At 40.3% G+C, this 22,922-nt stretch overlaps 5 protein-coding genes across 7 annotated transcripts in view; 3 read left to right on the forward strand and 2 right to left on the reverse strand.

Moving 5' to 3' along the window:
- Positions 1–202: 202 nt before the first annotated feature.
- Positions 203–5,006, reverse strand: eif4ebp2 (eukaryotic translation initiation factor 4E binding protein 2). The gene is made up of 3 exons (XM_034609399.1): positions 4,687–5,006; positions 3,034–3,213; positions 203–2,827 (listed from the first exon to the last, which is right to left on the reverse strand). Exons 1-3 carry the CDS (start codon positions 4,817–4,819, stop codon positions 2,796–2,798), a joined length of 345 nt encoding a protein of 114 aa, XP_034465290.1. The 5' UTR covers positions 4,820–5,006; the 3' UTR covers positions 203–2,795.
- A 673-nt stretch (positions 5,007–5,679) lies between these two features.
- Positions 5,680–10,003, forward strand: ppa1b (inorganic pyrophosphatase 1b). Its single transcript, XM_034609395.1, has 11 exons — positions 5,680–5,862; positions 7,252–7,316; positions 7,740–7,793; positions 8,123–8,242; positions 8,333–8,419; positions 8,505–8,631; positions 8,730–8,857; positions 9,087–9,172; positions 9,331–9,403; positions 9,484–9,523; positions 9,628–10,003. Exons 1-11 carry the CDS (start codon positions 5,802–5,804, stop codon positions 9,657–9,659), a joined length of 873 nt encoding a protein of 290 aa, XP_034465286.1. The 5' UTR covers positions 5,680–5,801; the 3' UTR covers positions 9,660–10,003.
- Positions 10,004–11,297: 1,294 nt separating this feature from the next.
- sar1ab (secretion associated, Ras related GTPase 1Ab) lies at positions 11,298–15,948 on the forward strand. Its single transcript, XM_034609396.1, has 7 exons — positions 11,298–11,397; positions 12,345–12,415; positions 13,087–13,206; positions 13,305–13,370; positions 13,449–13,552; positions 13,649–13,780; positions 14,727–15,948. The coding sequence occupies exons 2-7, from the start codon at positions 12,358–12,360 to the stop codon at positions 14,841–14,843; spliced, it is 597 nt and encodes a 198-aa protein (XP_034465287.1). The 5' UTR covers positions 11,298–11,397; positions 12,345–12,357; the 3' UTR covers positions 14,844–15,948.
- A 349-nt stretch (positions 15,949–16,297) lies between these two features.
- tysnd1 (trypsin domain containing 1) lies at positions 16,298–19,471 on the forward strand. Its single transcript, XM_034609244.1, has 4 exons — positions 16,298–17,853; positions 18,280–18,410; positions 18,545–18,730; positions 18,926–19,471. Exons 1-4 carry the CDS (start codon positions 16,754–16,756, stop codon positions 19,126–19,128), a joined length of 1,620 nt encoding a protein of 539 aa, XP_034465135.1. The 5' UTR covers positions 16,298–16,753; the 3' UTR covers positions 19,129–19,471.
- Positions 19,472–21,860: 2,389 nt separating this feature from the next.
- Positions 21,861–22,922, reverse strand: part of spock2 (SPARC (osteonectin), cwcv and kazal like domains proteoglycan 2) — a 28,626-nt gene continuing 27,564 nt past the window's right edge. For all 3 annotated transcript variants that reach the window (XM_034607891.1, XM_034607889.1, XM_034607890.1), the window contains one exon: positions 21,861–22,842. In XM_034607891.1, coding sequence (XP_034463782.1) covers positions 22,697–22,842 — 146 coding nt within the window. In that variant the 3' untranslated portion in view covers positions 21,861–22,696. The remainder of the gene's footprint in view (positions 22,843–22,922) is intronic.

A 22,922-nucleotide genomic window follows, 5' to 3' on the forward strand; every position in this document is an offset into this window, starting at 1 on the left:
TATTTTTAGCTTGTTAATGATCACTTGTGATGTGACATTTCTGATGAGGAGAGAGCTCCACTCTGCTCAGCGTGAATCAGTGTAACTGAGCGTGGAGAACACTGTGCTAACGTAGTGGGTGAGTACATAGTTAAGACATGTTGAACAACTCCATCCCTGTTGTCTGTGTCTGAATAAGCAAACAAACACACAAAACATTGCATTTTCTTTGTTACGGAACTTTATTGATCTTGCAGCAACAATGTCCACTGCGGTTGGAGATTCGATGAAAATAAAAGTTGTTTAAAATCCGAACAGATGGTAACAGTTACCTTGTTTCACATTTCTTTCAACACAATGTTAAAGCCCTCATTGTCAAAGCAAAACCGATTTGATATAAATCTGCAATCTGAATGACGATGCCGTTATACAGAGTTTAATCGCCAAAAGAAATAAATGTGCAATGCAAATCGGTTTGAAGCAAACCCCTCGATGTACTCGTCACCAAACATGGCCAGAGTTAATTACAAAGCCAAAAAGAAGAAAATCAAATCAAATCTATGAAAGATATCGTGTCAGCCATTCAGTGGTTCCAGTCACACAGAGAAATTAATGAATGGATTTTAAATGGAACAAAAACACAAAGTCTGTGGTGATTTTTTGCCAAGTTCAGAATTACTACTTGGACTGAATAAGCAGATACGACTTCGATGATGGACTAAATGAGCGTGAGGCGCTCTTTTAACCACCATCACCATCTGAGCTTCAGAATCCCAGAATGACACGAATGTCATCACACGTTCAAACTTCACAGCTGCATGAGGAAGGAAATTATGAAAGGAAAAGAAAACAACATAAAAACCTATTTGTTTTTCTCTCAAGTGCTAAGTACAATGTTACCTATTCAATGTTACAGTGAAAAAATAAACATCTGTTGGAAAGTACAAATTGATGACAAGGAGCCGGGGTTTATAGTTACTGCATCTCGTGTCGAGTAAGGCATGGGCAGACATGACACGCGAACAGAATCAGGTAGCGTAAAATGGATTAAGGACACTGGGGACAGATTTGTAGATTAAGGGACAGTCTCCATCAAGCCTGGGTTCAAACAGTGTTTCCTGGTTTCTCGACTAATTCAAAGGCTTGACAGCGCTTATTCCCAAACTAATAACTGTCAATACTATCAAACTGTATTCAACGATAAAATGCATATAAAACATCAGGATTTATTTCAAGTTTTTTCAAAAGAAAATAAAAAAATCATATATATTTCACCCATTAATTTAACACTGGGATTTCCGTAGATTTTTAACCACTTCCAATTTGTTCTGAATGTGTAGCTGGTCTGGACATTTAGAAAGTATTTCCTCCTTTTTTTAGACCCTGTTCAGACCTGGTATAAACATCTGTCCCGAGAGATCCGATCACAAGTGGACAGCTTGAAGTTTGTCTGTTCACACCTGACATTCAAATTTGTCCTGAAAGCGTCTCCTGTGACCACGATCAGTCGGATCTCAGTTACCCGCTCTATATGCAAATAATCATTTATGTCATTTGTGTTCATGAAGACAAAATGATGTTGTTTTTACGCAGTCTGAGTTTACAGATGTGTCCAATGACAGCATTTGTGAGTGTGTGTGTGTGTTGGCACAAGCGAGAGAGAGGACTAAATTAATCAATGAGCTGAACGCAGCTATTAAGATTTTACTCATTTGAATTAAAGACCTGAATTTAGCGCAGACCACTTGTTATCAGATCACACAGGATGGATGTAAATACCAGGTGGGAACGAAGTCTAATACTCATCAGATTATAAACATAAATCCTCCGCCAAAACAATAAACCAGTTAAGCCAAAGTCGGTTTTAAAAGTGTTTTCCCGACTCTAGGCAGGAGATAAAATTTGTAAAAGAAATTTATAGCAAGATCATGACGACCAAAGTGGTTTGATTATTGATATATTTTTCTGAAATGTAATTCTTATGAAAAGCTTGTTTGTAGTTGCAGGATATACATTTAGCTTTATAGTAATAGTGGGAAATGCAATTATTTGAGGATTTAAAAAAACAATTAACATCACAGCCTAAGATTCACTTTTTAAAATGTTTTCCCCTGAAAATGAGAAACTCACACAGGCTCGTGTCGGTAATGAAAGCTAAAATCTTGGAATGGCATGAAATTGTCTCCTAATTGGGAAAATAAAAACAACACAGCATCCCTTCTACAGACCATCAGGGGGAAACTAAACTGACCAAACAACCGATAATAGATTGTGGACCTTTTCAAGTAGTTCCAAAAAACGAAAAAAGAAATCCCTTAAATAACATGCACACACGGGCCTGCAGAACCAAAGTCTGAATATGCATATCAAAGCTTTTGACTGATTCTAAGGCCGGTATTTAAAAATGACCACTTCCTTCACCAATTAATCAGAATATTATGGGTTTTACACTGTGCTCTGTTGAAGATCCCGGCTCAGAAAGCTTTAAATTTGAGCACTGCAGTCGACTTATTGGACCATGTGTCTGGGTACATAATAGTACATAATAATCAGGCCTGAGTGGTTGATTTGTACAGCGATGGGTAACCATGGAAATCTATTCAAAATGAACCTATAGCTTCCAGAGTTGGCCATACTGTACCTGTATGCATGATGTACTGACTCCCCATGGTTTACACACATTACATCCAGCAGTGAGACAGAGAGCTAAAGAAGATGGCTGCCATGAGGGCTCACAACATTGGTTTCTACAAGCCAAGCCACTGGCACGTGTGATGCCAGGTCATTTGCTTTTTCGCTGGTGGTGTTCCAGTCGGTTAGATGTCCATTTCAAACTGGGCATCATCACCTAGAAAAAAAAGAAAGGTGCGAGGGGATCAGGCTGGATGGTTTTAGAGAAAAAGCAAACAAAGAACGACATATGCTAGATATACATTTAATAACGGGTGCAACGTTTGCCTGCCTCTACCTTTAGAAGCAGATGAGACGTGAGACAGACGACAGACTGGCGACGAACATTTCCAATACAAAAAAATCCTATTACATAAGTCTTACCGGTTGTGGGCTTGCCATCATGGTTTTTGATATGGTTGTTGGCTTCGTTCTTCTGGTTCTCACGTAGGACATTTTGGCTGGTCACTCCGGGGATGACAGGCAGGCGAGCTGGTGGAGCCTGGGCAATGGGGGAGTTGCGCCTGTCCAGGAGGAACTTCCGGTCGTAGATGATCCGGGTTCCTGCAATAGGACAAACATCAAGTGTCTGTTATTCTGCTCCATCTGAGGAAATAAATGTCTAATTGGGTGCTGTTGGTGTCAAAAGGTTGATTTTCTGCAAGCACCTTCCTTTTTTTCTAAAGTAATCTTTAGAATCATTATCAGTCTCACAGTCTGGGCCCCAGTGGAAATTTCCAAACCAAATAGGGCAATAACACCGGAGTGAAGAAAGGTGAATGTGAATCATCAGCAACATGAGCCAGCCAGTGATGACTGCACTTGCTCTAAGTCAGTGCCCTTCTAATTAGCTCTGTGAGTTTTTCCTTTCTGTTGAAGTCCTGTCTGTCCAGTACTGTACGTGTTCTCTGTTTCCTGAGTTAGAATAACCTCCATTTTGATGGCATTACAGTGTCCTTTTTTTTTTTCTCAGTTCCAGGAAATGACTGATGTAAATAAGGTCTTTTCAAATTAAATTCCACTGATGTTCTCTGGTTCTGTGCATCCTGAGATAAATGAGCCATGGCCTGTAAAAACTTACATAACCAGCATCTATTTTCATTATCCGGTTTCATTAAACCTAACCAAACTGGTTTTCAACCGGCTCAGTCGGTCTGATCATGTGGAAGACGGAGAGTTATTTATTACAAGCAACGTTGAATTAAGTATTTAATATAAGAAGAAATAATGATGCCTGTAGATTAAACCAGGTCATATATTTAGAGTATATGATCAGTTAAGAAAAGAAAAGAAAGACTGGAAATAATTTGCAGTTATCAAAGTAAGACTGAGGACATATTGTAGTACAGGAGTTATTTTAACATCGTTCCTCTTTTGTCTGATAATAATATATTATCAATATATCATGCAAATAAAAAGAAAACGTTGACCTAGACAGAGATGAGAGAATAAAAGCAGCTATTTTCTGCCATGCCTGATGAGGTCAAACTCACGTTCATTTATAACCAGGATAAAAATATTCAGATGTGTGTTTGTGATGCACTGACGGAACAACAGCTGAACCACAAACCACTACCACAGCTGCTGGTGCAGCTGTTGAGCTCTTCTTACATTGCTAAAGCAATAAATTGCATTTTTTTATTAATCAGTAAAATATCATTGATGAGTGAATGACCGATTTAAAGTGTCCATGCTAAATGTAATGTACTTCCTTACATGCTCTGTTATGAATCATGTTGTAGAACAAGCTGTGCTATAAACGATATGACACAGAGTGGACGTGTTCACTCTGAGTTACATCAAAATTGCCACGATTGACAAACCCAACATTTTTGTAAATAGGCAGCAAGGCTTTCATCAGAATCTCTGCGCTGCACACCAGCCAATCAGAGGGCGGCCTGTGAGCGTGTGGGCGGGGCCAGGCTTTGTTTTTGTTTTGAACAGGCCACAGTGACAGAAACACTCATGTTCACCGACAGAACCTCTCCTCCATTTTGATTCCAGACCCATCCCAAAGCAGTCGGGCTGCCCCTTTACCTCCGGGGGTGGTGGAGAATAAAGTGCCTCCGGGGGTGGTGCAGTAGTCGTGAGGTAGCTGCGTTGTGTCGTTGATCAACACCGTCCTGGTCGGGATGGCCCTGCTCTCGCTCAGCTGACGACTGGTCGACATGTTCCGCGCCGATTCGGTGGCAAATCCAGCAGCTACAGAAAAACCGGGGGTGTTAGCGGTGGAAACCCGGGCCGATCCCCTCTCTCTTTAATCTCTCTGTCTCCTTTCGTCCTCCCAGCCGTCAGCTCCGTCCCCTCCCTCAGCAAGACAGGAAGAGCGACAGGCTGCGGGCGGATGTGACGTCATGGGCCCGCCAGCCCTCTCATACTTCTCAATAATAATCTGTGATATTATTGTGTAGCAAATATTATCAGTTTAATTTATCACAATACATTTGTGTTTGTCTATGTGAGAGTTTGTTCATGACCCCTGGCGTTGTTAATATGTTTATTTCTATTTGTTCATGTTAGTCAATGTGGGCTCAATGTTGTTTCTCTAATTAATAAAGTTTATTTAAAAAGATTGTGGTGACACACTTTAAAAGATGATAATTAAAATGTTGACTTCATTAGAAAGCAAATTATTCTGTGTGGTAAATGTCCATAGATGCAGAATGGCAAACATTACCAGTAGTTTCACAGGGTTTCTGTCTGATACATTCTTCAAATCCAGTCCTCTGAATGAGGGGTGTTGTTTGCCTTTCTGAATTTATAGATGCGAACATTTATGAAAGGAGCCTTTGTTATGATTCTCATCTTTAAGACGTGGAACAACATTTTGCAGTCAAATTTCCCACTAACATTAGATTACACAACATGTATTTACTATTCAATATATAATTCAATTGAATCTAAAATATGTAATTTAATGTCTACAATGGGGAAATGAGTGTGTCAAAGATTCTGGCTCATCGTTACAGGATTTACATCTTTAATCCTCTCAACTCAAAAATGTCCGACAGTCCGTGAAGGCGTCGTTGACACACAGCGCATGCGCGGTGGCCCCTCTGCCTCCTCTCTTCTGACCGCCCCTCGACAGCTCTTATTCCGCCGCCATCCTCCATCCAGGTCCCGGACGTGTTAACCTCCTCCTGCCGCCAGACATGAGCTTCACCGTGGAGGAGAGGGGAGCCCCCAACTCCCTGAGCTTCCGCCTGTTCTACAGTAAGTAGAGATGATGAAGTTCTGTGTGTGTTTCACTTCTGTGAGGGGCCGGAGCCCCGACGGGCCAGCGAACCTCCCACGTGTCGTTTATTCATTAACTGACCCTCGTTTAGTCAGCTCAGCTGGAAGCTACAGCTAATGTCCGCTCGTTGAAGATGTTAAATATCATTAGTTTCCTCGTTGTGAGGGAGTGAAGCAGCTTCGCCGGGTGAGGTGACGTGAATAGGGAAACTCAACGTGTCACGGCGTCGACCTGACGTGCACCAGGTTTCCTGCGTGCACTTGGCCGAGGAGAGATGATTGATTCTGGAAAAATCATCAAATGAAACCATAACCTTAGTCAACGCCCTCTCTGATTATAAGACGTTATCGACCTACTGATACTGACAGGAGCAGACTGTGGGTTGATGATTAACCCACATGATGATGTATTTCTGGAACAGTTTGTTGAAGGACTGGACGATCTGGACAAAACATTATCACGATAAATGTCAAATGACTGTTTATCTAATGGGCAGAGAATGATAACAACTTGACAAACGGCAAAACCTTTTTTTCAAATCTGAGCCAGAACTTTAAAACCATTTATGTATCAAACCTTCTCATTGTTCTCGCTCAATGCAATACATTGCTATATTTTGAAAGTCTGTTATGTTGTTATTGATTTAAACCATATTATTATTATTGATATTGTTTGAATAAGTTCATGTCATCGATCAAATACAAGATTGAATGGAGACCATGCTCATTGTAATACTTACATATAATAATAATAATAATAATAATAATAATAATGATACAAATGAATAATAATCACTGATTTTGTTTTCTTGCATTGCTGAGTATGATTTGGCTTTCTATGCTTTGCTATCTTTGCACTTTTATTCTGTGCAGCACCTAGTAACTCTGGATTGTTGCTTTTAGAAATAAGGTTTATTCTTTTTATTACATGGGTCAAATAAGCCTGTGGGTGCAGCAGTGTGAATATTTAGAGTAACTGAAATGAATGGCCTCTATAGCCACCAGGTTGTAATTGTAATTATTTAACACACTGTCAAACCGGTTCTGCTTGTTGCATTGTGTGCACTGCCCCAGATTGTTAACTGATACATAAATGACCAGAAATATGTGGTTTCTCATAATTCTTGCTGTACAAGATTTGCATTAGGTTATCTGTGTCTGTTGTTGGGGGGTGGGGGGTAAGATCTGAAAGGTACCCCTTCATTCAAAGTGAAAGTAAACTAATGGCAAACCTGTGTTCTCTCTTTCAATCCCATGGGACACGAAGGCTCAATTTTCCTATTTTAGCTACTCGGTTGTTGATATGATCTTTACACACAGAATATCATCTACCTGCCTCCACCAAGCTAACACATCTCTGTTTTACAGAAAATGCAGAAGGAAAATACATCTCGCCATTCCACGACATACCAATGTATGCTGATGAGAGCCAGGTAACGCCTGTCGCCTTCATGCCATTAAATCTGTAAACGTGTGTGTGTGTGTGTGTGTGTACCCTTTAAATCTACCCTCTGGTTAAACGCCACCTGTTGTGCTGCCATGAATATTGAGTTTTTGCAGCAAAGGTAGTGAAGTGCTGCAGGTAATGCGTTCCAGAATAGTGAGGTCATAGTCTAATCTCGAAGGCAGTGGCCTTTACTCCGTATTTTGCTGAGTGCTGTTTCAATATCTGTGTAAACTGCAGATTATCTATTATCTTATCATCCTTGAACAATTAATGCTCTTAATGGTGACGTTTCAACCAGAGCAATAATTGAATAAAAGACAGAATGTAAGGATGTTGTGCTTTTGAAATTGTGTCAATCTTTAGTTGTGTCATAAACTGTTTCATAATAACTGAATCTTGTCTCTTACAGAACATCTTCCACATGGTTGTGGAAGTACCAAGATGGACTAATGCAAAGATGGAGGTATGACTGAATATATCCTATTCCATCATCAACTGTTGCATCAGACTTAGCTTCAGCACAGTGTAGTTATCAGTTTGTCCAACAGGTTTTTCAAAGTTTTCACTGCTTTTATGACCTGTGGGAAAATAAATATTCCTTCAGGTGAAAGTTAAACAGTTAGATCCTGAGATGAGTTTTAGCTTTCTCATTACCTAAACTAGTGCAGTGCTCGTTCTAAACCTGCCTGTGTGGAATGACCTGTTTGCTTGGCCTGTGGTGATGCCTGTTGCAGCTTTTCCTGCCTTGTGTGTTTGTTCCTTTTCAAAAGTAACAGCATGATTTATTTTCAGATTGCTACCAAAGAACTCCTAAACCCGATAAAGCAAGATGTGAAGAAGGGCAAGCTGCGATATGTTGCCAATGTTTTCCCACATAGAGGCTACATATGGAACTATGGAGCCATTCCCCAGGTTAGCAAACATTTCTGATGCTGATGTGTTCTGTCCTGCGGTGTTTAAATTGTACAGCAAACGTTTTATATTTGTTTTGTAATGTTTCAGACATGGGAAGATCCCACACACAAAGACGGAGACACTGACTGCTGTGGCGACAACGACCCCATCGATGTCTGTGAAATCGGAAGCAAGGTAAATCACTGGCGGGTGATTTTGCAGCTTATCGGTGTCATTGTTGTGTAAATTCATTTAATTGAAAAAAGGGAATCTCTTCCAGGTGTGTTCCCGTGGGGAGGTAATGAAAGTGAAGGTACTCGGGGTCCTGGCCATGATCGATGAGGGCGAGACTGATTGGAAAGTGATTGCGATCAATGTAGAGGACCCCGAAGCCAAAGACTTGAACAGTAGGCACAACAATTTCTTTATTTTACTTTTTCTCGCCCTTTGTCTGTTTGAGAAGTCCTGCATCTGAACACCTGTGGGTGTCCCTGTCCATTTTCAGACATCAGTGACGTCCGGCGCCTGAAACCCGGCTACCTGGAGGCCACAATCGACTGGTTCAGGAGATACAAAGTGCCTGATGGGAAACCAGAAAACCGGTTTGCTTTCAATGACGAGTTCAAAGACAAGGTGTCCATCAAACTCACCTTTTTATTTATTGTTTTTTTTTTCACTGTGGCAAACAGATTTAGATTTATCTCTCGCACTTGCCTGCTTTGTCAAAGTCTAACATTTAATTTGCACTGCTCTGGGAAAGTATGGTTTCTTGTACTAGAAGTAATCTGCAGATTTTCATGCATGAATGTCATAGTTAATGTTTAATCTCACTATGAACTAACCAGATAGTGTTGTGTTTCAGGACTTTGCCATTGAAGTTATCAAGAGCACTAACATGTTCTGGAAGGCCCTCATCTCCCAACAGACTAAAGCTGGTGAACTGAACTGGTACGATGACAGTTTTGTCCTGGTTGTCTTGTAAAATGAGTTTTCATTACATTATGATGTAATGATAACTGTATGATGACAAAGTGTGAATAATTTATTCACACTTTGTATACATGTGTTTTTTTTAATAATTAATTCATATATCTTGTGCAATACAGCAAAAACACCTGTGTCTCAGAAGGCGACAGCTGTCACTGCTGCTCAGCGGATGAGGCGAAAGCTGCTGTTGATGTAAGTAACATCCCACTTTTCAACATAATTAATTTTAACTGCAGGCTTCATTCATTCCTGATGTTTCGCTCTGTTTTTAGATGCATCCTTGTGGAAAAGAGGAATGTGTCCCCTCATCAGGTAGAACTTTGATACATATTTGTGTCTGTATTGATCAAAATCTACAAAAGGTGTCTTGTTCCTTTATGTGTTGAGAGACTGACTGTTGTTTTTCTGTTTTACAGTGGATAAATGGTTCTACTATGAGAAGAAGTAATCGGGAGCCTGTTTGGATTGCAGCAGACCACAAGGCTCATTTCTCACAGGACTACTTGATTATGGCCTTATATCAGGAACCAATGGGACGGCAGGATGGGTCGTGGGTGTCGGGTGTTGGGTCGGCTGTTTTTCCATGTAGATGAAGAGAGGTAGTGATAATTTCTGTAGAGGAAAAGAAAAGACACACTCATGTCTTGACCAATTCATTTTCACTTATTTAACAAAGATCTCGTTGGAGATGTGCTTTAATAACAAAGTACAAGTACTGAGCCGAGTAGACACTTGTGGCCTGTATGAGATATGAACTGCTTTAATAAAGCTTCGCTCATTAAATTATCAAAAGTGTGATTCATTTATTTTATCTGTTTATTTTTCAATAAGAAAAGATTGCACTTGGTGGTTACAGGATTTACGATGAATAAGAAGTTTTGATTGTCTTTGTTGTTGTGACACACAGGAGACATTAATGAGTGTGAAGGAAAGAAAGCTGAAGTTATAATGCTTTGCTTTGTTATAATACTGCGACCTAGTGGTCAGTGCCCAATACTACCTTTCTTTTAGTCTACTGGGATGCTCAGTGTTTTCAGACTTGACCAAAATGTTACAAATGTGTTCTACCAGGTATAAGGTATGATTTCCCCATTCATAACTAGTGGTAAAGAAATCAAAGTTAACTCTCTGTTTTTCACATTTTAGTGTTCAAGACCTCACAAATGAGATGATTCATCTCAAGAGCTTCACCCTCATGAATAAACTTTTGCAAAAACAATCAAATATATTCATAAAACTATATTTTATCCGTATGTAATTTTTTCAAACTAAAGACCGCAGCTTATGTTGACATTGATTTGGCAAATGTATGTTTTGTGATGCATTTCTAGATTTAAAATGTTACTTGTAGGTTATCCACAAAGGATGAAGTGTTCATTCTTTGTGATTAATCCATTTTATATCCCTAAAAGCAACACTAAACTACATCTAAATTAAACTACATATAATTTGCATGTTTTACTGTTAAAGAAAGTGATAAAACAGTTCCCGGACCATGTGTGCGTGTGAGTAATAGCACAGTCTCTTAAAGCTGTATTGCTCAGTTTATATTGCTTTATTGAACACTCATAACTTGTGCACGCACTTACCTTTATGTCCCTGGTATTAGTAAAGGTGGGTCTGTGGACTTTCAACATTTCTTGTAACCAAATAATCACAGTCACAAGTAGTGTTTGCAGTTTAAAGCATTATTACATTCAGTCATCTTGATAATAGGCAATCATATTATTTCCAATGAGTTTATTGCCTATGTCTAATTTACTTATTTTTTATATTTGTAAGCTAGACTGTAATTAACATGATGTACAGATGTATTATAAATATAATGTAAAAAACAAATATCTCTTGGAAGTTATTCTTATGACTCTGCATTATTTTGCTTCATTCCCTATATTGTAATTAATCCACCGTCCAGGATTATTTTTTTATTTAAGGAGGACTCACAACTCAAAGAGTCAGTAGTTGTTGTGTTAAACTGTACAAACAAACGGATGAAAACATATAACAGACTTAAACAAATAATACACAAACTAATAAGTGAGACAGGCAGGGCCCCGCCCCCTCCGCATTACTCAGTGTGACGTGTTTCCGGTGTCCTGTCAAAGTTGCGGGCTCCGTGTCAGTGGACTGGACAGACTCACCGACCAAAAGCCTACAACAGACCGAGGACCGACAACTTCACCCAGGTAATAAAACCACAGATTTACGTGTTTAGTATTTGTAGCCTTGTTGAACCTCCTCCCCTCTGTTATAAAGTTATGAACTTATAAAGTTGTCTCTGTGGAACCAGGCTGCTGCTTGTTGTTTACCACTTTTATCATGTTTTACCGAAGTGAGGCAAGAGTCACAGGGAAACACAGGAATCCTCGTTCAACAGCCTGGCGTGGTTTTTTAAGTTATTATTCATGGTACGTGTTTTAGAGAATTGGTTTCAAATTTGCGTGAAAACTTGCGGCCACTTATTACATGACTGTGTTCTGTGGATTTGACCAATGACTTAAATGTCATATTTTTCACATGGAGTCTGGTGTGTTCAGTTGAAATAATATCCTCAAGCCTTAGTCACTGGAGGCCTCACTAGTAAAGCACTTCAAGTTCCACATAGTGACAGGTGTGTGTGTGTGTGTGTGAGAGTGTGTGTCAGAGTGTGAGAGGGAAGCTGGGGGTAACAGATCAAGTGTCCTTGCCACAACCTGTCGTATAAATAGTCAGAAGAAGATCAGATGTGACTCAGTGAGGCAACTCGCTAAATAAACCAGCATTTAATAAAATCATTTAAAAGCCTGTTGGCTGTTTCGTCTGTCCCTCTTTTTTCCTTTTGTACTTTAGAGCTTGTGTGATTACACAAAGTTTACACATACCACCAGAGTAATCCAGGGTTAGGAATAATGATCAACAATGGGCTTCAGTGCTTGAATCTGTAATGAAACCGAGTCCTTTTGCAATAGTTGGTTAAGATTCTTGGCTCATTTGTCAGTGTGAGCTGTGTTGTTATCTGGAGCATGATCTGATGGTCATGCTCTGACAGCAGATTAAACATGAACTAATCACTGACTGATACCTCGTTTGTACATTGCTGTGGTCTTATTCTTTGATGTGACATAATGATTAATTTCAGTTTTCTGTATTGCAGGCAGTCAACAGACATGTCTTTTATATTTGACTGGATCTACAGGGGCTTCAGCAGCGTCTTACAACTATTAGGTAGAGTATTGAACAGTGCAACTTTAACACAACAACTTTAAAAAATCCAAAATAACTTCAAATTTCTCATCCAGTCCTCACAACATTGTGCTATTTGACCTTATCCCCTTCCAACAACACCTTAACCCTATTTTGGAACAAATATAAAATATACAAATTAAAATGGCTGAACCTCATTGTTTTTTTACGTAAATAAAATAAATAAATAAGTGTAAAAATATGACGTGTGACAGAGAAAGACGAGAGTTCTGCCAAACACAAAAATATGTTTTCAGTCCAATTAAGTGCTAGTGTCCTTGTCAGTACAGGTCAAGGATACTATAGGTTTACATACATGTTTATCTCATTATCTAATCTGTATTAATAGATTCTGCATGTGAATATACAGAATCTTAAAATGAAGGATGAGATTTTGTGGTGGGAAACAAAATCAATCACGTTTGAGCAGGCTGTTGCATGCAGGTAAACAGTCCGTGTGAAGAGGAAGTACACATTGAGTGAAATGCATCGCCTAGTCTAGTTACACAGATGTACCGTAACTTCCTGAATATTACAAAAAATACAATTTTTGGTGTTTGTAATGACTGTGGCGAAGATAGACTGATAACACAAGTTTGCAATGAGGTTACATTAAATTCACATAATTGAATTTCTCATATTTTTACTCTTAGGGTTGTACAGGAAGAGTGGCAAGCTGGTGTTCCTCGGACTAGACAACGCTGGAAAAACAACGCTCCTGCACATGCTCCGAGATGACCGACTAGGGCAGCACGTGCCCACGCTACATCCAAGTACATCCAGCAATTTGACCTGTTGTCAGTTCAGCATTCAGCCTTGAGTTCGTTGCTGCCCTGCTTATCTAAAGTCAGTGCTTCCCCTCTGTCCGCAGCATCTGAGGAGTTGACCATCGCCGGAATGACCTTTACGACGTTTGACCTTGGAGGTCACACACAAGGTATAGCACTGAAGCAAGAATCTGTTTGAGTCGCCTCTCAAGTGTTACATGAATAATGAGACTGTTTTGCCCACACAGCAAGAAGGATCTGGAAGAACTACCTCCCGGCCATAAATGGTATTGTCTACATGGTGGATTGCGCTGATCATGAGCGACTAGTAGAGGCTAAGATTGAGCTTGATGTAAGTATATTGATGTTACATGACACACAACACACCCTGTTATAGCTTTCACTGGAGCGATCTGCTCACTGATCACATGACCCCTCTCGTGTGAAGGCCCTGTTAACAGATGAAACCATCTACAACGTACCGGTTCTCATTCTGGGGAATAAGATAGACCGTCCAGAGGCCGTCAGTGAAGACGGACTGAGGGGCATGTTTGGTCTTCATGGACACACGACTGGGAAGGTATTGCACACATTCATAGACTGACTAAAATAAGGCTAAAAATGGACGTAGACTCTGGAAAGTGAGGCCAATGCAGGAGTGCCTGATGCCTGTATTACCTAGAATTACCAGCAGAGGACTCCACTTGTTGCAAAAAGAAATCACTCTTTGAGAAAATGAATCAGGAACATTTTCACATGGACTTTATGGTCTCAATCACTAGTTTCAATTCTTCCTAAATGCAACATGATGTTCACTTTGTAAATTATGGTCCCATTTAGCTTAATATAGCATGGATACCACGTGATTGACAGCTAGGATTGTCTGCTGTTGAGAAGCGCTACCTGTGTTATGCAGATTTTTCATTGTTAGTGTAAATCTCCTCAAGCACCTGCTGTTTCTTGGCAGAGGAGCCGGAAAAGAGAGCGAAAGGAAGCAGGATTTTATAGTGAGCCATTACAAAGGTCTGTCTCAGTGATCCACTGCTCCACAAATACAAACCATATATGCTTCAATCTCTGTTTGCAGAGAGTTGGAGGTTTTTGTACATGTTCAGGGTCCAAGGAAAAGGATGCTGAAATGATTTTTATTGTCATTTAATACAGACATACATTACGCACTACATACATGACAATATGATACAAAACATAACTGCACATCCAATAAAATAATAAATAAACAAGCAGACATACACATTAACAAAGTTACATTTTACAGGATCCTTTAAATAATTCAAAAATAATTAGATTTACAATACCAATATAAAAAAAATGGATTTCAAATAGTTCTTGATTCAGCTTATAAAATAAATGTTTTACCCAGCAAAGATAACTGTATTTATTATCTGGGGATAACTTTCAACCCGGACATAATGTTTGAAGATGTAAGATTGAAGTAATGATGCTGAAATGTTTGTGTCGTGAATTCAAATTGGTGCTTTTCGATGTGTTTTTCTTTTTCCTTTCAGGGCAAAGTGTCCCTGAAGGAGCTGAATCTGAGGCCAATGGAGGTTTTCATGTGCAGCGTTCTGAAGAGACAAGGATATGGAGAGGGTTTCCGCTGGCTCTCTCAGTATATCGACTGATTCACATTCAGATTTACCACGCTGCCTGTGCGTACAAAAACATGTTCCACACCAAACTACCTGCCACAGAGAGATATGATAGACTGTATTTATAATTTTTGACTGTGCCAGTAGGATATTTGTTTCAGGTCGTGTTTTTAATGTCTATTTGTCTTATCAATCATAGCACAGCAAGTCTAAGACGAGTTAAAAATGCTGTGGGTTTTACCTTCACTTAAAGCCTGTAGGAAATGTAGTCTGCAGTATAGAACATGTCCTCGCCATGAACCAGCTTCTAACCCGGGTTTATTTTTAAGTGCTGGTGTTGACCTACAGTGAAGGTCATTCAGGATAACATTCTGGTGCTTGGACTTACTCTTCCTTGATTGAGAATTAAAAAAAAACCTGTGTGGTAACATAGAGGATTAGCAGAGATAAAACATTACATATTCATTTTGATTCAGTTTCAACCAAATGGGAATCTTGAAATACAATACAGTTTTCCCAGAACAGAAAAAGTTATCATGGAAAGTTCTGCAGTGATTCGGTGCAATATTTGTTAATGAGAAAAGTGCCAATACCGTAGCCTGCTACCTCCAAAGCTGAAATTTGATGCTGATTGCATGTTTTTTTTAATTCAATGAAGATGTTTACCACTACAGGCCAATTTTACAAATGTGACCATAAGTGCATTAACTGACTTTTTGCTGTGAGGAGCTTCATTAAACAGATGCAATAATTGCAGAATGTGTTTACTGCATGAGCACAGCCAGATGATGAAACACACTCCTACTTGTCATCCTACCTGTTTTCACGACGGTTACTTTCTGTGACGCGACTCGGGTACTTTGTGATTAGTTGCTGCTCATGACCTGCAGTGATATTATGAGAGTACTTGGGTAGTGTTAAAAATACGGCACGCAAAATGCTATGCATGAATATCCAGTTGGTGCAATACTATACATTATTTTGTATATAAGCTGTTATTTATATTTTGCAATATGATGGGCTTTCCGTATTATTATTAAGCACTGAACTCTAAAGTTATACATCTGTTACAAAAGGCAGGTTATATTGTTTTTGAACACTTGCGAAGTTTGAGCAAAATAAATATTTTTGACGAGTTTAAATCTTTGTTGTATGACTCATTTTTATATTATGTTGAATGGGCATTGTTTGATATAAGTAATTACAAACATTATTAACCACACTTATACCAATATTATATATTGTAATCATCATTGATAATACTAATAGTTATTTTTGTTTAGAGCATCAAACAATGGTCAAATGTAAAAGAATAGAGAATTTAGATAAAATTGTGTAAAATACACATAATGAATTACATTTTAAATAATAAAAATAATAATAGAAGAAGAACTTATTTATTATTACTAAGATCAAACAGGTTTTTGGATGATATCTTGTTCCAATAATAAAATGCTACATAATTACTCCATTTCCACATATTATTGTAAAAAGTGAGCGAAGGTCCAAATATAACTTTAATAAAATAACAACCCAAATATTACAGTCTTCGGTAAAGTAATGAAATTAACACTAATCTTCTATTATCAGTAATAATATCAGAGGAACATATGGAGACGCTGTGTTGCAAGACATTAGTCCTGCCTCCTCGCTTTCTATTGGCTCAGACCTGTTCGTGTTTGCATTCCGACCAATCACGTTGAGCAGCGGATGTCGTTCATTTCCGTGCACCAATGAGAGACAACCAGGAAGTCAGAAAACGGAAATATAGTTCTTTAAACCCGAACTAAAAGAAACACAACAGTTAAAAGTCGTCGGTGTGTGTTTGCTGTGTTTACTCAACATGACAGCTTGTTTTCTGGCCTCTCCACCGGCTGTTAGCTGCCTTTAAAGGGCTGCTTTTATCGGTGTTTTCTTGTAAACTCCGCCTGGGCCGGTGAAGCATGGAGCTGCAGGAGGTGGAGAGGCGCTGCTGTGTGGTCAAAGTGTCCCGAGCTTCCTCAGAGAAGAAACCCGTCAGCTGCAGCGGAGTTATCGTCCACCACCAAACCGGAACCGTGATATGTACCGGCCTCCCGTTTTCACGTTTCATCGCCGACAAAGAGCGCTTCTCCTCGGCCGGTGAGTCCAGCTTCCTGCCCCCGCGCAGCTTGACTGACAAACTGAGAATCCGCGTCAGCTTCTCCCCTCAGCGAGACGCGGACCCCGGCCGAGACCAGCTCACACCCGCCCGGTCCAAACCCACGCGTCAGCGGGAGGTCCCCGCCCGGCTGCTGCTGCTGGTGAACTGCCTGGAGTTCAGACGAGCTTTCCGGGCTGTCTTCCAGGATGCTGACCGGTGGCGTTTCCATGGCGACGAGGAGCAGGAGGATCAGGAGGGTGAGGAGGATGCGGAGCTGATGAGGGATGCTCACTTCCTCAGCTGGTTCGCTGTGCTCCAGACAGGTGAGGTCCGAAGCAGCCCGTACTCAGCGGGAAGCGTCCCCTGGCAGAGCAGCTCATCCCTCCTGAAGGGCAGCCCAGTGCTCGCCTGTGGTTCGCCGTTCGGCTCCCTCTGCCTGGACCTCTTCATCAGCACCCTCAGCAGAGGCATCGTCAGCAACCTCGCCGGAGAGGACAACGCTGTCATCCTCACAGACGCCCGCTGTTTGCCAGGCACAGAGGGTGGAGGCTTGTTTTCGGTGGAGGGCGCAGACGACGTGAGACTCGTCGGGCTGATAGTGTCTCCATTTGGCTGGAAGGCCAACGAGTGGATAGGCCTGTCCCTGGTCTGCTCTGTCCAGTTGATCTTCAGGAACATCATTAGCTGCACGAGCACTGAAGATCCACTCCGAGATGTCTGGCTCCGTCCGGGAGAGTCCGACCTCCACATGTCCACCACAGCCCACGAGTCAAAGGCTGGGAAATACCCGACTGTGTGCTATGTGGACAGTGGCGAGTTGTGGGGCTCAGGGGTTGTTGTCTCCCCTCATCTGGTTTTAACCTGCCGGCATGTGGTCAACGGGAAGTCGACAGTCAACCTGAAGTTCCATCACAGGGGCAGGTGACGGCACATTCACTGTCCTCATGAACATGTCCATCCCTCTCTGAACGGGAAGGGATTTGATTCAGAAAGAAGTGAAAATGAATCAGGAGACACGTTAAGATATTTTAAAGGAACATTTTCACAGCAACACTTTGGCTGTTTACCTCAATGATTTCAGCTATTGTTAAAAGTTAACTCTTAGATCTGTATTTGTCCTTCAATGACATTTGAAAAGAAAACCAAACCTTATTTACATTTTATGGTTCTGGAAGCCCTTTAATTAGTACATGGACTTTGGTGACCTTCATGTTAATTACAACCAACTTCAAACTGACTTTAGGTTTAAAGTTTAATTTAAAACACATTTTTTTTTGTCAACCTGTAATATTTCTGATTATTGTTTGTACTTATTCTCGATTTCAAAGTGAATTTTCTCTTTCACAGAGTCCGTAATGTTGTGGGGGGTGTGCTGTTTTCCACGAAAGCGTCTTCACCCTATGATCTGGCTTTAGTGGAGCTCAGAGACTCTGTCCCAGAGACTGCGGTCCCTCAAATGGCTCAGAGTTTCAACCCAGGTTTGATTTCATTTGTTGGGTGGAATCATTTATTTAGAATTGCACCTTGCTTCATATTTAGCATCAGAAGAGATCTATCTCCGTTTCTTTACAGTTACAAGAGTGATTCATCAGTTGGGTTTGTCTGCCTGCAGGTGAATCTGTAGTTGTGGTGGGATATGGTGGGTTAGGTCAACGCTGCGGTCCGTCCCTGACTGGTGGGGTCCTCTCCAAAGCCATTGGCTGGAAATCCCAGCCTGTAATGCTTCAGACCACTTGTGCAGTACAAGCAGGGGCCAGTGGGGGTGCTGTAGTGCGGAAACACTCAGGAGAGCTGCTTGGTAAGAAACCGCCTGCAACAAAATCCTGTATTCCTTTTGATCAGTGGGGGGCATATGATGACCACAGGAGAAACTGAACCCGTGCACCACACAAGAGTTGGGGGGGAAAAAGCCGCTATGCACAACAGACTGCTGTCCCTGCACTGCTGTATCTGCAGTTTTATCACAGTGTAATGAATATCTGCTGTTCTGCAGGCATTGTGTCCAGCAACACCAGGGACCTGGCTGCCAAAGTGACTTACCCACACCTCAACTTCAGCATCCCGGTGACTGTTTTCCAGAGACTGGTGCAGCGTTTTCAACAGACAAAGGACGTTAATATGTTCAGGATGTTGGACACCGCAGAGAAAGAAGTCAGGAGGGTGTGGAGACTACAAGGTGCTCCAAGCAAACTATAACTGAGACACCCTCAGATATGCTAGAGAGAATAGCTGGATCTTTCAATTAAAATGTACTTACATGTAAAATCACTTTAGACCATCAAATTAAAATTATGTGCGTTTTTTTAAAACAAAACTTGTACTTTTAAAATACATAAATTTGACTTTTTACACCTTGATTTGTTGCAAAGTCACAGATCATAAAGAATAAATGCAAATAATGAATTCCTAATGTTGATATGATCAATATTAAAAACACCAGACATAATGTATAACAGCCAAATTACAATAACTTTAATACCTGTAGTGATTGTTTATTTGTACAGTAATTAAATTAATAAAGTAATTTATTTGTGTAGCATTCAGTGTGTATTTCTGAACACGACATACACATGGACATAAATAGAGTTGGAGTAAAGGCCCATACTACCCATACCTCTCCAGAATATTATATAAAATGAATGTGTGAATCTAACACATGTGAGCCTTAGTTATTTTACAGCATCAAGAAATGCATCAGTATGTGTTAAGATTTACATCTGGCTCTCTTCCATATGGCTGGTTTTCAGCGAGCGGGAGGAATATTCAGCACAACAAGCTGACAGGTTGCTGAAAATGATTGGTCCCTTTGGGTAGCCACAGGACTTACTGTCAGTATCAGGCATTCAGACATCTGTTGGCAGGTATACCCACTCGAAGCTATAACACATTTAAGGTTTCACCCACTGGGACACCACCAATAATGATTTTCATTATCATAGAAACGTGAAACTGAGAAGTGACATTTCAGAGGATTGGCGACTGTCAGGTTTTTTGAGCTCCAGCGGATGCTCATAACACACTGTAAGGTTTTTATTTCACTGTTCCCAGACTGAATAGTTTTTAGCGGAGAGTCTAGAGCAATGTCCCGAGGAGGCTGAAGAGTATTCTATAGGCATTGTGCTTTTAGAAGTGCTGATATGCAGACCTGAGCCTGTATCTCGTTTCTGCTGGTTTCCCGTAGCATTAAGATACTCGCCACTGCAGAGAGAGGTAAGGCAAGAGGAGAGAGCCAACAATAAGGTCTGCTCCTCTGAGAGAGGCACTGAGAGGAGATTAATGGCTTTGAAATGGGACCTCATGAGAATTAAAACAAGTCTTTAAAGGATGGGCTGCTTACATGTGCATTATAACATTCAGTTCAGAAAAATACAAATTTGCAGTGTAGGTTATTTAAAAGTTTTTTTTACACTGACAACTAGAAATTAACAATCAATCAAATTTGTATATCCCATATTCTCAAATCACAATTTGCCTCATGGGGTTTAACAATCCACTGTCCTTAGTCCTCATCTACAGATAATGTGGATTAGTCTTAAACAAAATGAATCGACTAAATATCTACAATAAGTACAGTATATTTAAGAATCAATGTTTTAAAAATTATTAAAATGAGAAAAAAAGCATTTTCTCTGTAGACAAAACTGCCTTTGTTCATGTCGTACATCATCATGAGTAACTGCACGTGGAAACTAAGGGGTAGTTGTGTAGTGATGATGGAAGATGTGGTAATTACAGTTCAACCAACGTACTTCATCAGTGCTGGCGCATCCATGTGAAACAAGAAATACTGGTGCAGGTCACAAACAGTGTGTTAGTTTGTTCACCAGAGAACAAGCTGGCAAGAGATGCCAATCTCATGGTTGTGGAAGGGAAATGTCAGGAACCACTAAAGTCAGCAGGCTTCATCCTCTGAACACCATTAGTTCATGACAAGGTGTCAGTACGATATTTCAGGCTGAACCAAAGGGATTGACCGAATGACATTGACATGACCAAGCCATATGGTTAACATATAAAAACATTGGCCAGTATATATTTTTTATCATAAACCCTTGCAATATGCTTTTTTTTAATTAAGGATAACTTAAATTTATCATTACAGAATTAATATTGTGTTATTACAGATAATACTGTCTCAGAGTTGTAATCACTCTGTTGCCGTTTAACTTTTCAGCTTGTGCCAAAAAAAATCCTCTTTGTCTAATATTTTGATTTATGACAAAACACCTGAATTGCCGTCAGTCTGAGCTGAATAGTTTTGTGTTAATAGGAATTATTAGCAAGCCAACAGGCTAAACCATAGACTGTATATAAAGGTAGATCCTCTCAAGACGATACATGTGCCGACCACAAGTCAGTCTCAGCTGTCAATCATGACGTTTCACCCCATTTCATTGGCTAAGAATAACTGATTAAGACCAAACCTACTGGAAAAATAAACACTTGGACAAACTACATCAGTTTGATAAGAAAAACCTAAATTACGTAATATTGAGGAGCGGGATTTATGATCTATACTGCAGCCAGCAGGGGGCGATCTAGGTGGTTTGGTCTTTGCTTTTGAGGGCGTCCATCTTTAAAAACTGTCTAAAAGCTAAAAACTAAGATGGTGGAAACAATAAATATGTTAAACATTAGCTGGGTCGCATGTTGTCGTAGCATTTACATCAAATGCCATTAATCTTGTGGGAGCTATCAATATCACAGTCAAAAACACAATACAAACTTCTGATGATTTGATATACCAATATAGGTCAGTGCTTCATTATTCAAAATTATTGTCCAACTATTGAAAAATCTCTTTCACTTGTGTATGTTACACAAAAGAATACATCAAGGTACATATTCAATCAAATAGCTGTATGGTCTAAACTTTCATTATAGTGCTAAAATCTGGCAGTAAATAAGAAAGAGCACAGATGCAGAAGTATGGTGGCCTGCTGGACCACAAAGACCAGTTTATTTAATTTGATTTTTTTTATTAAACACAATAATTGTTCCACATTATGATACGATGTACACTTGTCAACTGAGCAGTACGTTCTGCTCGTCTTTCAAGGCGTTGATAACGGGACTAATAGGTGACAATCTGTCTTCTGATACACACATTATATACAAGCTAAAGAGTGATGCGTGAGAAACTTCTCCTTAATAAGTCATGGATGAGACAGAGCACTACTGTCACATATGAGCCAAAGCGTATGACGTGTAAACAGTAAAGTCAAAAAGGTGCTTTTCTGTTTTCTAATGTTGCCTCTTTTTCTCCTTTTCACTGCTTTCCTGCCTAAAACCAAAAACTGGTTGTGTAGATTGTGTTAATTTGCAAAAAGAGGCCACTTTAGAATACTGAAATGCACCTGATCTTTATCAAATTTTTTATGCAACCACATGACAAGCACCTGCAGCTGCTTAGAGTCTCCGTAATGCATCAGCTAAAAACTGCTCAAAGATAGTTAAAAGGACAAACAACAGAAGAAAACAAAGATTCACAAGTATGAGGGACAAAATTCTTGACTCCAGACCCCAACATTTCTAAATAGCAATATTTCCCCCTTCCCCTGCCCAGTTAAAGAACATCCTGCAACATTAAATACACCCATAACCTCCCATAACATATGCATATTCCCTCTCCCGACCCACGCGACCCTCATAAGCCAGTGTTGTTCTGAGTGCGAGACCTTCACCATGTCCATCTCTTTGCAGGATCTCCGTGCGAGTGTGTGTGTCTGTGTGTTTGGAACAATCAAGACGCCTGGTTGGCCCTTTACCAGATATATCCCCCATCATCCACCTCTCCCACCTCCCCCTCTTCCTCTTCAGCCTCCTCTGCAGTCTCCTCCGCTCCTTTCTCCTCCTCATCCTCCCATCCGACGCCGCTGCCAAAGTCACCTGAATACGCCATTTCATTATCTGTGGAAAGATGGATGACAACATGCAGGGCGGGGGGGGGGGGGGGGGGGGGGGGGGGGGGTACACAGGGAGATTGAATT

This window comes from Hippoglossus hippoglossus, chromosome 15 (assembly GCF_009819705.1).
Source record: "Hippoglossus hippoglossus isolate fHipHip1 chromosome 15, fHipHip1.pri, whole genome shotgun sequence".
Taxonomy (NCBI): domain Eukaryota; kingdom Metazoa; phylum Chordata; class Actinopteri; order Pleuronectiformes; family Pleuronectidae; genus Hippoglossus; species Hippoglossus hippoglossus.